The 13,314-nt window shown below is 45.7% G+C and overlaps 1 protein-coding gene across 2 annotated transcripts in view; it reads left to right on the top strand.

The window, feature by feature from the left end:
- Positions 1-13,314, top strand: part of COMMD1 (copper metabolism domain containing 1) — an 89,389-nt gene continuing 76,075 nt past the window's right edge. For both annotated transcript variants that reach the window (XM_075413364.1, XM_075413365.1), the window contains exon 1: positions 1-223. In XM_075413364.1, the coding sequence (XP_075269479.1) occupies positions 32-223 (192 nt within the window). In that variant the 5' untranslated portion in view covers positions 1-31. The remainder of the gene's footprint in view (positions 224-13,314) is intronic.

Here is a 13,314-nt window from a genome sequence, read left to right as displayed (position 1 = left end):
CGGGGCCGGCAGCGGCTCCGCCCTTTCCACCATGGCGGTTCCGGAGCCGCCGCCGCTGCCCGAGGGCTCGAAGCCGCTGAGCGCGCTCCTCAGCGGCATCGCCCAGGCCGCCTACTACGGCAACGCGGCCGTCACGGACGAGCTGCTGCGCGGGCAGCTGTACCCCGAGGCGCCGCCGGAGGAGTTCCGCGCCCTGCGCGCCAAGATGGGCGGCCTCCTCCAGGTACCGGCCGGCGGCTGCCTCCGGGTGTCCGGCGTCCCCCTCCGCGGCGGGGCCTCCCGTGCGAAGCGGGCCGTGGTCAGCGGCGAACAGACCTGTGCTCGGCAGGCGGGTGGGGAGCTGGGGGCTTTGCCCCCCCTCAGGGAGGGGTGCGTGGAGCGGCGGCCGGACGGGGCGGGCAGCCCCCGGGTGCGGAGCGCTGGGGTGGGCGCTGCCGCCCGGGCGTTAAACCCGCGGCTGCCTGGCAGGGCTTGCGGGCTCGGTCGGCGGCGTTTGGTACCCTCACGTGAGGAAAACAATTAACTGAATGCAGCGGCGTCGTTTCGGCTGGACGATTCCTCCTTCCCCGACCCCCGCACTTAGCAGCGAGCTTCTAACGTTGTCTTCTTCCCTTGCCTAAAGCGCCTGGTTTGACACGCAGGTAGAGCTGCAGCTTGTTTGCCTGCTGCTTTCCCCATCGCTGCACCTCATTTTTACTGCCTGCTGTTCGTATTGCTGAAGGTGTTCAAAACGTCTTTTAAATTACTGTGCTCTAAAGAATCCTTGCCATTACCTTGTGTTAGTATGATGAAAAAAAGGTCAGACGTTTTAAGAGGAATTGGCTTTGCTTGCTTTTATCTGTGCCCTTATTGGTTACAAGGTCAAAAGTAAGCATGTATGTGATTTTTAGAAGAAAAAGTACTGTAAAACGTCTTTTTTTTTCCCTTGTATATTCCTGCTTCTGTATCAGGAGTCGGTGTGTTAGTGCAAACACGCATGCTAGCGCAGCAGATGAATGGTTAACCGCAGCTTTACGTGACCGAATCACTGGGTTCAGTGCCACCAGATTCAGCAGAGAACGCCACTTCGTTGCTCACGGTTACGCTGTGCCCACGCTGCTGCTGGCGGCAGCCTCCCTCTCTGGATCAGGAACAGAACGGCGCGTGCGAAGCGTACCGTGCCGGTTTGGTGTTTGTTTCTTGTCACTTGTGCCTGAAGATGGCTGCCTGGGTGGGCAGCGCAGTCGGGCCTGCCGCGCGTTCCATAAGGTGCGGTATGTCAGGTGGGAAGTACGTTATTGCCAAAATGGGGGGTGTTGCCCCTTTCACCCCATCCACTGCCACTTGTTCTTGCCTTTTGACAGCTACAGTGCTTTCTGGACTGCTCTGTGAGCTAACAGTTTTCTGCCAGGTTATTGAAGAACTCACAGGGAGGGAGAAGAAGAGGAGTACTGCAAAGTTCCTGAGTTTGAATTGTCTCCTGACACAGATCTGACGAGCATCAGAGGAGATTAAAGGAGACAGCTGGGACTACATAGCCAGGAGGGGAGGGGAGCGGGAAGCAAGATGTGTCTGTTTTTCAGTAGCAAGCTATTTTGCTGGCATATTGAAGTAAACTGAAAGGAATGGCTTTTGATACACTGCGCAGTGAACTAGTTTCTCAGAATTGGGCACACTGCCTGTTCTTTGCTCTGTCTCATCAGGTGATGGTGGCCTGCACTACCAGAGCTTGGGAGCCAAAGCCCAGTGAGGATCAGTGTCTGAATCCGTGGCTAAAAGCCAGGAAGGTTTGAGTTCTATCTGACAGTATCACTGAAGAAAAAAGATGTCTTTCCACTGTATCATATCCTTTTAGAAAAATAAATGAATACTCTCTACGTTCTTACCCCCTCCCCATGTATTCTGGCTGATATTTCAACACTTTGCTGTAGATTCCTGTTCAATTCTTGATTCGCTTTTTGGTTTTGTTTTTAAAATTAGTTTCCTCTTGAAATCTGCCTGAGCCAAATTACATGGTTGTACCCATTCTCCCCTGTTCTAGTAACAGTTCTTCAGACCTGATGGTTATATCCTTTTCTTTGTTTGATTTTTTTTGTTTTTTTCCTCAGCTATTTTTCTTGGTGCCTTTTTCTGAAGTGATTTTGACTTACCTCTGAGAGAAGATGTGTCAGATAACACAAGCAGTATATTTCTAGTTATTTCAGTGCAGTACTGCAGTATGGTAACATTAGATAAATGATAACTTCATATGAATAATCTCCAGACTTTGTATGGGCTTTGTTTTTCTGTTTGTCGAAATGGGTAGCCCTTTAGCCATCACTGAAATGTGGCAGCTGCTCAGCCAATATGATGTGGTTAGGGCCAGAAGAAAAGACAGTGCCACATCCAGAGGAAATAGCTAGAGAAACTTAGGTAGGCGAATGTAGTTGACAGATTTGGAATTTGATGGGGAAGCTAGCAATCATTTTCTGATTTTATGATGGGCCCATTAAAGAAATGGTCAGATTCATATGGTGCCCTGAAGAGCCTGGAATTAAAGCTGAATCATAAAGATTGACTCTCTCAGGACTTTAGACTCTCTGGTTTTGTCTGTGAGTTGGTTTTTTTCTTTCCCTCTCAAATAAGTTGAGATGTCATATACTGGACATAATGTTAATTCAGGCCCCAGAAAACACAGATGATTAAGATTATTGGATATTTACCTGTCGTAACATAGGCATATAGCTTAGGAAGATGGCAGTGCGTTGGGCAGAGGATATCGTATTCCCTGTGTGCTGCTTTAAGAACCAAAACTGGCAACAACTGTGGTCTTCAAAGTCATGCCTTCCAATGTAAATTAGCATCTTGCAGTTATCAGGTGTGTCTCATGGTCTTCCTGGCCACTACTCTTCACAGAATCACAGAATGGTAGGGGGTTGGAAGGGACCTCTGTGGGTCATCTAGTCCAACCCTCCTGCCGAAGCAGGGTCACCTACAGTAGGCTGCACAGGATCTTGTCCAGGTGAATCTTGAATATCTCCAGAGAAGGAGACTCCACCACCTCCCTGGGTAGCCTGTTCCAGGGCTCCGTCACCCTCACAGTGAAGAAGTTCTTCCTCATGTTCAGATGGAACTTCCTCTGCTTCAGTTTGTGCCCATTGCCCCTTGTCCTGTCGCTGGGCACCACTGAAAAGAGTTTGGCCCCATCCTCCTGACACCCACCCTTCAGATATTTATAAGCATATATTAGGTCCCCTCACAGCCTTCTCTTCTTCAGGCTGAACAAGCCCAGCTCCCTCAGCCTTTCCTCATAGGAGAGATGCTCCAGTCCCCTCATCATCCTCGTAGCCCTCTGCTGGACTCTCTCCAGTAGCTCTTCATCTTTCTTGAACTGGGGAGCCCAGAACTGGACAGAGTACTCCAGATGAGGCCTCACTAGGGCAGTGTAGAGGGGAAGGAGAACCTCCCTCGTCCTGCTGGCCACACTCTTCGTAATGCACCCCAGGATCCCATTGGCCTTCTTGGCAGCCAGGGCACACTGCTGGCTCATGGTTAACCTGTCGTCCACTAGGATACCCAGGTCCCTCTCCACAGAGCTGCTCTCCAGCAGGTCCGCCCCAAGCCTGTACTGATGCATGGGGTTGTTCCTCCCCAGGTGCAGGACCCTGCACTTGCCCTTGTTGAACCTCATCAGGTTCCTCTCTGCCCAACTTTCCAGCCTGTCGAGGTCACGCTGAATGGCAGCACAGCCTTCTGGTGTATCTACCACACCTCCCAGTTTGGTGTCATCAGCATACTTGGTGAGGGTACATTCTAACTCTTCATCCAGGTCGTTGATGAAGAAGTTAAACAAGACTGGGCCCAGTACTGACCCCTGGGGGACACCACTAGTTACCGGCCTCCAACTAGACTTAGCGAGGCTGATGACAACCCTCTTGAGTTCTGCCATTCAGCCAGTTCTCAATCCACCTCAATCACCTCTTTTCATCTCCTTATGGATGAAGTTCCTGGGGAATTACCAAAGTTTACGCAGTTCAACACACTTTGAAGTTTTGAGCTAAGCAATACACAAACTACTTTCATAGAATCATAGAACAGTTTGGGTTGGAAGGGACCTTTAAAGGTCATCCAGCCTGACCCCTCTGCAATGAGAAGAGCCATCTTCTACTAGACCAGGTTGCTCAGAGCCCCGTCCAACCTGACCTTGAATGTTTCCAGGGATGTGGCATCTACCACCTCTCTGGGGTACCCGTTCCAGTGTTTGACCACCCTCATCATAAAAACTGTCTTCCTTATATCCAGTCTGAATCAACTCTTTTAGTTTAAAGCTGTTACCCCTTGTTCTATTGCAGCAGGCCCTGCTAAAAAGTTTGTCCCCATCTTTCTTGTAAGCCCCCGTTAAATACTGAAAGGCTGCAATAAGGTCTCCCTGGAGCCTTTTCTTCATCAGACTGAACAGCCCCAACTGTCTCAGCCTGTCCTCACAGGAGAGGTGCTCTAGCCCTCGGATCATTTTTGTGGCCCTCCTCTGGACCTGCTCCAACAGCTCCGTGTCTTTCCTGTGCTGAGGGCTCCAGAGCTGGACGCAGGACTCCAGGTGGGGTCTCACCAGAGCGGAGCAGGGGGGCAGTATCCTCTCCCTCAACCTGCTGGCCACGCTGCTTTGATGCAGCCCAGGATACGGTTGGCCTTCTGGGCTGCGAGTGCACACTGCCAGCTCATGTGCAGTTTTTCATCCACCGGTACACGCAAGTCCTTCTTCTCAGGGCTGCTCTGAATCCCTTCATCCCCCAGCCTGTATTGATATCTGGGGTTGTCCTGACCCAGGTGCAGGACTTTGCACTTGGCCTTGTTGAACCTCATGAGGTTCACATGTGCCCAATTCTCAAGCTTGTCTGGGTCGCTCTGGATGACATCCCTTCCCCTAGGCGTGTCGACTGCACCACTCAGCTTGGTGTCATCTGCCAGCTTTCTGGGGGTGCACTCGATCCCGCTACGCAATGCTTGTGTTACCTTTTTGTGGTTGTTTTTTCCTTCCTCCTCTGGGTGGTGGAGGAAGTGGAGCAAACAGCAGAATAGCAACAGAAAAACAGAGTACCTGTTTGTGCAGCCATTTGCCTGGTGTGGCAGTGATCTGCATCTGAAATTCAGAGGAAGATGGGTAACTTTTATGCCTCTGTTGAAGATAATACCTAATCGCACCAAATACCTTCTTTCAGGAGGTGGCCATACTTTATTTTCAAGTACCTCATTTAGAAACCCAGGTCACCGATCTCCATCTGGACAATGAGCTTTTTACAGACACAACTTCATGTCAAGTATGCATGTATTTTGGGGTGCTTGTTTCTAGTGGGTGACTTGAAGGATGTAACACCTAAGTCCTGTGGATACTTTCAGGATCTCTGTGCTAGAGCATCTTAAAAAATCCTGTGGCTTTCTGGTCATTTTGAGGGCCCTCTCTCTTTCACACCTCCCAGTATGGGGTGGAAGGTTGTTGTTAGAGTTGTGGTTTGGAAGTAGGGAGCCTTAAGCTTGCTTTCCTCTCCCTCCATCTACCTAGTGGAAAAATCCATTGTCCTAGCTATTATTTGTGATAGCTCCTTTTCAGTTCTCACAGCTAGCCTGCGTGTCTCTGCCTCTTGCATAAACGGGCTCCTCTGAAGCCATCACGCAGCGATACGGTGTGAGCTGTTTCCTTTTGTGCGAACGGTGTGCCAGGGGGAGGGTGAAGGGAAAGCTGTTCTTGGCCCTACAAGTTGCTTAAGTGAATCTTTAAGCATTTCAGAACTGCAAAACACACGTGCATACTTCAGAGAGTTGCCTGGAATACATCTAGTGTCTCTGAGAATGTAAACGTGGGGTTTTCCGGTGTTGTATTGTGTTTGCTGATAACAGCAAAGTTCAAAAGCGTTCTTCTGTGCTTGTAACATCTTAGTCTTTGGACACGCGTCTCGGATGCTGGTGTCTCCGCAGCACCTGAAGGAGCAAGCTCCATTTGAAGATCTCAGTTGTCGCTTCCTTGTTGATTGTCACATGAGCTTCTGAGCAAATTTATATCAATCTTGGTATTTAATTCATTGCGAAAAATCTGCATGGGTAAAATGTTAACAGCAATGCTGGTGTTTCATTTCTGTGGTTGTATTTTTTCCTTCCTCCTCTGGGTGGTGGAGGAAGGGGAGCAAACAGCAGAATAGTAACAGAAAGACAGAGTGCCTGTTTATGCAGCCAGTTCCTTGGTGTGGCGGTAATCTGCATCTGAAATTCAGAAGACGACAGGTAACTTTTATGTCTCCATTGAAGATAATACCTAATCGCACCAAATACCTTCTTTCGTGTGGGGGCCATACTGTTTATTTTCAAGTACCTCATTTAGAAGCCCAGGAGGTCCTTTGTATGGTCAATATGAAAAAGATTAAATGTCTTATACTGTCTTCTGTTGACTTTACAGGGAATGTAAGCACCTAAATTGGATGGGTTGAATAATGCCTCCTTCCTGTCTCTTGAGGATTTCTTTTCTCTGACACCCATCTTGATGGCTAGAAGCAGAGAGATTCATTGCCCTTGTGACTTAATTGCTGTAGTACTTCATGTCTTCTGAGTAGTAAGCATAGATGTGTAACATAAGTCAACCACTTGCTTGCATTGGAGCTGAGTGTGAAGAAGGTGAAGGACTTTTGGGTATCCTCCTGCCTTCCATCTGTGCAAAGCATAGTGCCTGTGAAAAGTATGGAAATGAGTAAGGGCCACAAAAGGGTATAATATTTACCGCAGCAATAAGCATTTAAATGTTTCTTTTTCCCTGGTCTGTGTATAGTTTAGTCCTGGTTTTGTATTTATAAAAGATGTTGTTATGACGTACTTATTACAGCTCTTTCCTTTCCTGCCCATAAATCTGCTGAATGCGCCTGACATCTGACCTCTTTCTAAAATTCCAAATTTATTTTTTAGAGAAATCATGTTACCTTATTAAATTTGCTTTAAAAAAAAAAATCTCGTTTCTTCTCTTATGTGGAGTATCTTGGAAGGATAGAATTATTTTCTTACCCCCTGCCTTCATACTTCCCAGCCTCCTATCCCATAAGGTTGAGAAACTGGGGGAGATCACCTTTTACAGATTCTCACTCCAGATTTTTTGGTTTTCAAAGACTTCTTCATCCTGATTAAAATACTGAATTTGTCTCCTCCTTACATAGGTTTAATTTACTGTATTAGTTCCAACGGTGATGAAAGTTACTTTCCATCTGGAGTCATTCTGCTGTGTTCCATTTGGTGGCAGTAGGCGATTGGGTTTATTTGCTGCTGTGTTGGAAGCATCCTGGTTCACTCTTCGGCTCCAGGACAAACTGTACGTTGGCTAAATGACAATGAAAATTTCAGCGTGAGGAGTTTCAATATTTTATTATATTTGATTTATAATTATTTATTTTCACAAATACTGAGAGTGTCACCATCTGCCAGAAATGTACTGTATATCTTCAGTAAAATATTAATCAGACTGTACTTAAGTAAGATGTGAGAACCAAGAGCTTGATATCCAACGTGCAAGATGCGCCCAAACTGTATGTATACACTTTATAACATTCGCTAGCCATCTTCCATTAGTGGTTTTCGTTAGGAATCATCATGGTATTTCTACCAGATTTTTCTAATGACTGTGATGTTTCATTTCACTGTTTTCCACCTATTTCTAGTGATTGCTTTTCTTCATGCCTTCGGAGGAAGTCTGTTGAGTAAGAAATTTTTTTATCAAAATCTCGTCTAAAGGCTTGTGAGGGGATAACTTAGTGCCCCTAGTGATTAAAATTGCTCGGTGCATAAAATGCTCTGGAGGAGCACCAGGAAACTGCTGGTGTTTTGGAGGCTGATCCGTGCCACTGTCATGTGTTGTCCCTAAAGACTGTCACTGTCCTGCAAGGGACTGCAGTCGTTTCCCCGGGAAGTTGCTGTTGTTACCTAGAGAGGAGGTCCCAAAGCATTACTGCCCCTGCTTGAGAAGGAAAAGGCTATTGGATCTTCATAAAAGGGGTCTGCCCGTGGGTGAAAAGTTGGAGCAGAAAAACAGCCGTACGGTTCACTCAGTTGTGAAGGATAAAGGCCTCTGCATCTTCTTCAGCAGCATTTCTGCTGACGGCCTCTTGTGGGAGACAAATGACTTCTTGCATTTTGTAATAAGGCAAGAGAGTTGTCATTCTTCTCTCTCCCCAGATAACTTGTGATTCCTGAAGTATGTGGGCTGAGGCAGAACAGCCTCGGTCCAAAGACTGAGATAAAACCATTTGGCAAGAGTTAACAGGAGAGAACTGCTTGCTTTCTGCCATTTAGAATTGCAATTGTGCCCGCATCTACTAACTACAAAGAACTTGGTAAATATACTCATTCTTCTCAATTCAGGTAAAAGAATACAATCTATCCAAATATGCGTCCTGCGTAGCGTTACACCTTCCACGCAGCGAATGACTGTGCTTATTATGAATGGTTGCATTTGTTATTGGACTAGGTGAAAATATACGAACAACAACTTTGCACAGAATTTTGGGAGGGAGAAGTGTCTACGGTGTTATAACTGGGCATACATGAGAAAATTATTATAATCTCAGTTGATGTCTGCCCGGAACAACTGAATAACAATCCTAGTTTTTTTTGGTTTTTTTTTTTTATTTTGTGAAAACCCACTACTATATAGCTCGCTACTCTGAACACAGCTCGATTGCCACCTCTGCAGTGTCTGGTGTGGCAGCATACAGTTTCTCTTCTCAGTATGTAAAGCCTACAGTTACTGCTTCTTTTTTGCCCTATTTCAGTGTCGTCTTACGAGGACAGAAATTTGCTGTGTTACGCTGATGACAATGTTTATGGATACTACCCCAAAACATTCTTATTAGTGCTTCCAATATGAGTTATTTCAGATTTTAGGTATGTGCATGTGCAGTCAGTTCAAATAAGGACAGGTGCATCTGGCAGTTATAGGAATAACGTGAAGTACAGGGGAAAAATGCTTCGAAAGAATGAATTGGAGAGGAAGGCTGGCTGCAGGATGTTACATGGTTGAAAAACATGGACGGGAGTGGTAAGATCAGTGCTTCACTGCCTAGAGCAGCAATTTATTGCTTGTATGTGTCAGTTGGGAAGGACGATGTATCTGCATCATTCTGGATTTTTTTACTACTCACCCTCTTGCCATTTCTCCAGTTTTTGTATTAAGACCTTTCATATTTGCAATACAGTTTTCATTGCTATTTTAATTATTGAAGAGACATGTAGAAGGCAGTGTTTTTGCTGGTAGCTGTGGGATGTGGATATGATGGTGTTCTGCACTGTGAGTAGATCTGTATGAACTGGGCTGTCATTTAAACAACAGGGTGTGAGCAAGCATTCCCATCCACACCTCTATATTACAAAACTGCTACTGCGTGACTATGAGTGTAACTCCTGAAGGCAGGCAGAAACAGGAGGGCTATTATAATGTAGTTAGTTTAATCAGTAGTATTTTCTGTTACTCTTGTGAGATAGAGGTGAAAGGTCGTTTATCTAACGAGGCCAATCCAAGACACATTTCATTTGAGATTGTCAAGTGCTGGTATGCTGTAACAGTGCCACTTCAGTGCGAATGGCTTACCTTACATTTAATAGTTTACTTGACCTTTTGTATCATTATTTTTTAGTGTTCTTATCTATGGAAAAGTGGTAAATCAAAAGAAGTCGGCAGACCTGCGTCACTGATACATAATAGGTGTGGTAAACTCCGTATTGCCCAAACGAAAAGCAAGTCTCTGTCTCTGTCTCTCTCTCTCTGTATTTTTCCTCAATTACAGTGTTGATTACATCTCTGCAAGTAGAGATCTAGTTGCTTTGTCCCAGTTGCGAAGGTGGGGTCTGTCGTGTCTAGAGCAGTCAGGTCAGTGCCAGCTCTTCAGGTTTATAATGACTCTGCATTACCTCTTAGTTTTAAAATGCCCTACTGAAAATCTGCTAATTGTCTGCTAATGGACTTTCAGAACAGCATGCTGCTGAGAAAGGTGGATTCCCTGGTGGTCGGATGCTTCATATTGTGTTGGTTTCCCTTTACGCATCCAAATGTATGGTTCAGTTTGTTGCATTTGTAGAACTTTTGCCAGTAAGCAGTACTTTCATCATTAGTAACACCAGCAAGTTTTGGATGCACTCTTTATTTCTCATATGTATATATATGTGTGTGTGTGTGATTAGCATATGTTGTGTATATACGTGTGTGCACACACACGTGCACAGAAAGGCAATATTGATTATGCTGGAATTCATTAGTTCAGTCTGATTCCTGCAGTGTTTCTTTTGACCTTAGCAAGAGTCTGCTCTGATTGAAGACTAGGGAGTCGGATCTTGCCTTTGAAGTTCATTACTACAAATTAAATGCATCTGCTATACTTAATTAGTATTCATCAAACACATGCTGTATGGAGTATATTTCAAAAAGGAAAAAGACTCCCTTAGGGTTTACATGTAGTTTCATGCCTTTAATTCAGCAACACTAATGCTCCGTTGCCTATTCCCCAAAGTGTGGGGGAAATGCTGAAGAGTATAATGAGGTTCACTGCCATCATCTCAGCACTGGTGATTTACTGGACTAGTGTGAGTTGTCTTTTCGCTTTAAATGTGGCCTACGAAAAGCAGAGAACTTGAGTTGTCTCTTCAATTTGATGCATAAAGAAGGACTAAAGGAAAGGCTGTACACTAAAATGATGTTCTTTATTATATGATACTTTTAAAATCGTGTCTGTTACAACCGGTGTGGAAGAAGATTAGTGCTTGTTTGCTCCAGGAGAGTACTGATGTTGGCAGTGGAGTAAAAATTCTTATTCCAACCTTACTGGTATCACGTGAGGCTGCCACACAGCTGAACAGATAAGAGATTTCTTTCTTTCTTCAAATATACTTTTTTCATTGCAGATGATTGATCTTATTAAGATGAAAGAGTAGTCAGTGGATCTTTTACACTGGGGTGAGCATAATCTCCTATGCTAACACATACATCCTCATTTCTCAGAAAGTTCGGAACAAGAAGAGAGCAACAGAAAGAGCTGTTAATGCACTGAATCACCAACATGCTGTCAAAGGTGCAGAGCTGTGGGATTCACTTGAGCCACTGAAGGTCACAGCTAGTGTATGAAAAAGAAATTTGGATGACACAAGTCAACCTTTTTATAAGCTGAACATCTGAAATTTTCCATTCCTGGTAATGCTTAGCAGCTACAGTCTTGGTATGACATACATTGCTTTTTCTGCTGTGCTAGTTTGTAGCAACTGGATGCAGTATATCCAACAACTTGTTAAAAAAGAAAAAAGCTGACAATACCAAAAACTTAGACTGGTGAAAATGCTGTATGGCTAGAATTATTCCATTTTGCAGCTTGTACTCTCTGGATTTCTTCCAGTCTGGTGACCAAGTTTGATGGAGCCTTGAATTCTTCAACATATTTGGATGACGTTGATTTTTCAGTAGTTTATTTAATAAAAACAAAAAGAAAAAGCATTACTGGCACAAAATAACAGATACTGCAGTTGTTATGTGAAGTCTTTTGTTCATTGATGTTTTAGTCATTGAGCCCAATGGGGCAGAAGTTGTCGCGTAAGAACTTCTGGCATCTTGAACTGCAGTCTGAATGGCTGGTTGTATTTGGCTTGTGTGACAAGGTTTTGGTAGCGGGGGGAGGCTACACGGGTGGCTTCTGTGAGAAGCTGCCAGAAGCTTCCCCCATGTCCGACAGAGCCAATGACAGCTGGCTCCAAGATGGACCTGCTGCTGGCCAAGGCCAAGCCTGTCAGCAATGGGGGTAACACCTCTGGGATAACACATTGAAGAAGGGGAAACAATTACAGTGGGACAGAGGAGTGAGAATATGGGAGAGAGGGAAACAACTCTGCAGACACCAAGGTCATTGAAGAAGGAGGGAGAGGAGGTGCTCCAAGCGCTGGAGCAGAGATTCCCCTGCAGCCCATGGAGAAGACCATGGTGAGGCAGGCTGTCCCCCTGCAGCCCATGGAGGTCCACGGTGGAGCAGATATCTACCCGCAGCCCAGGGAGGACCCCACACCGAAGCAGGTGGATGTGCCCAAAGAATGCTGTGACCCTGTGGAAAGACTGTGCTGGAGCAGGCTCCTGGCAGGATCTGTGGAACCGTGGAAAGAGGAGTCCACGCCAGAGCATGTTTGCTGGCAGGGCTTGTGATCCCGTGGGGGATCCACGCTGGAGCAGTCTGTTCCTGAAGAGCTGCAGCCTGTGGGAAGGACTCATGGTGGAGCCGGGGAAGTGGAAGAGGAGTCCACCACTGTGGAGGAAGGAATGGCGGAGACAATGTGTGATGAACTCACCTCAGCCCCCATTCCCCGTCCCCCTGCGCTCAGGGGGGGCAGGTAGAGAATTTGGGAGTAAAGTTAAGCCTGGGAAGAAGGGAGGGGTGGAGGGAGAGTGTTTTTAAGATTTGTTTTCATTCTCATTGTCCTACTCTTGATTTGGTTGGTAATAAATTAAATTAATTTTTCCTCAAGTTGAGTTTTTTGCCTGTGACAGTGATTGATGAATGATCTCTCCCTGTCTGTGTCTCGACCCATGAGCCTTTCATTATCTTTTCTCTCCCCTGTCCATCTGAGGAGGGAGAGTGATAGAGCTGCTCGCTGGGCACCTGGCGTCCAGCCAGGGTCAGCCCACCACCCGAGTCTGGTTCCATGTGAGACTCCCTGGGCAGGAAGGGTTGGCTGCAACTGACTGAGGGGGCTCCAGGTTCATCCCTAGAGGATCATTGGCTTTAGAACAAGATGAAGTGAGTGGCTTTCTTTAACGGCAGAGTCTGAAATATCCCTTGTAAAAATTTTGTATTTATCATTATAAATACATGCTTTTACACATAACTTTTTTAAAAAAAGTATCTAATATGTGGAGTAAGTCAGAACTGACTGGAACATGGATGGCCTCCACTGTGAAGGATTAGGAGTTCATTATTGGGAAAACCAAACTATTTTTTTGTTTTGGGACCTTTTTGTTGTGTATTCTGAACACTGAAGATTAAGCACAGTGGGTTTCCTGTAACTGTGTTCCACTGTATATAGTAGTCATATACAGGGAAAATAAATCTTACGAATCATACAAGGAAACCAAATCACCCTGTACTTGTTTTAGCCACCCGATGATTTAAAATTGGACTGTTTGAGCAAAGCAAGTGGGATTTACCTTTCACTTTGTTACAGTGCGTGAACACCTTTTTGTAGCTGATAGCCCAAGATCTAATTCAGAGTACTGGGTCTGTTGTAAAGTTGGTAGTTCTATAGTTGTACAGCAAGCCTGTGACTCCCTCCTCCTTCTCGACTCTCTCCTGCTTCTCAGCT

The sequence above is a fragment of the Opisthocomus hoazin genome, chromosome 2 (assembly GCF_030867145.1).
Source record: "Opisthocomus hoazin isolate bOpiHoa1 chromosome 2, bOpiHoa1.hap1, whole genome shotgun sequence".
Classification (NCBI taxonomy): domain Eukaryota; kingdom Metazoa; phylum Chordata; class Aves; order Opisthocomiformes; family Opisthocomidae; genus Opisthocomus; species Opisthocomus hoazin.
This window is presented reverse-complemented; position numbering and strand designations above follow the sequence as displayed.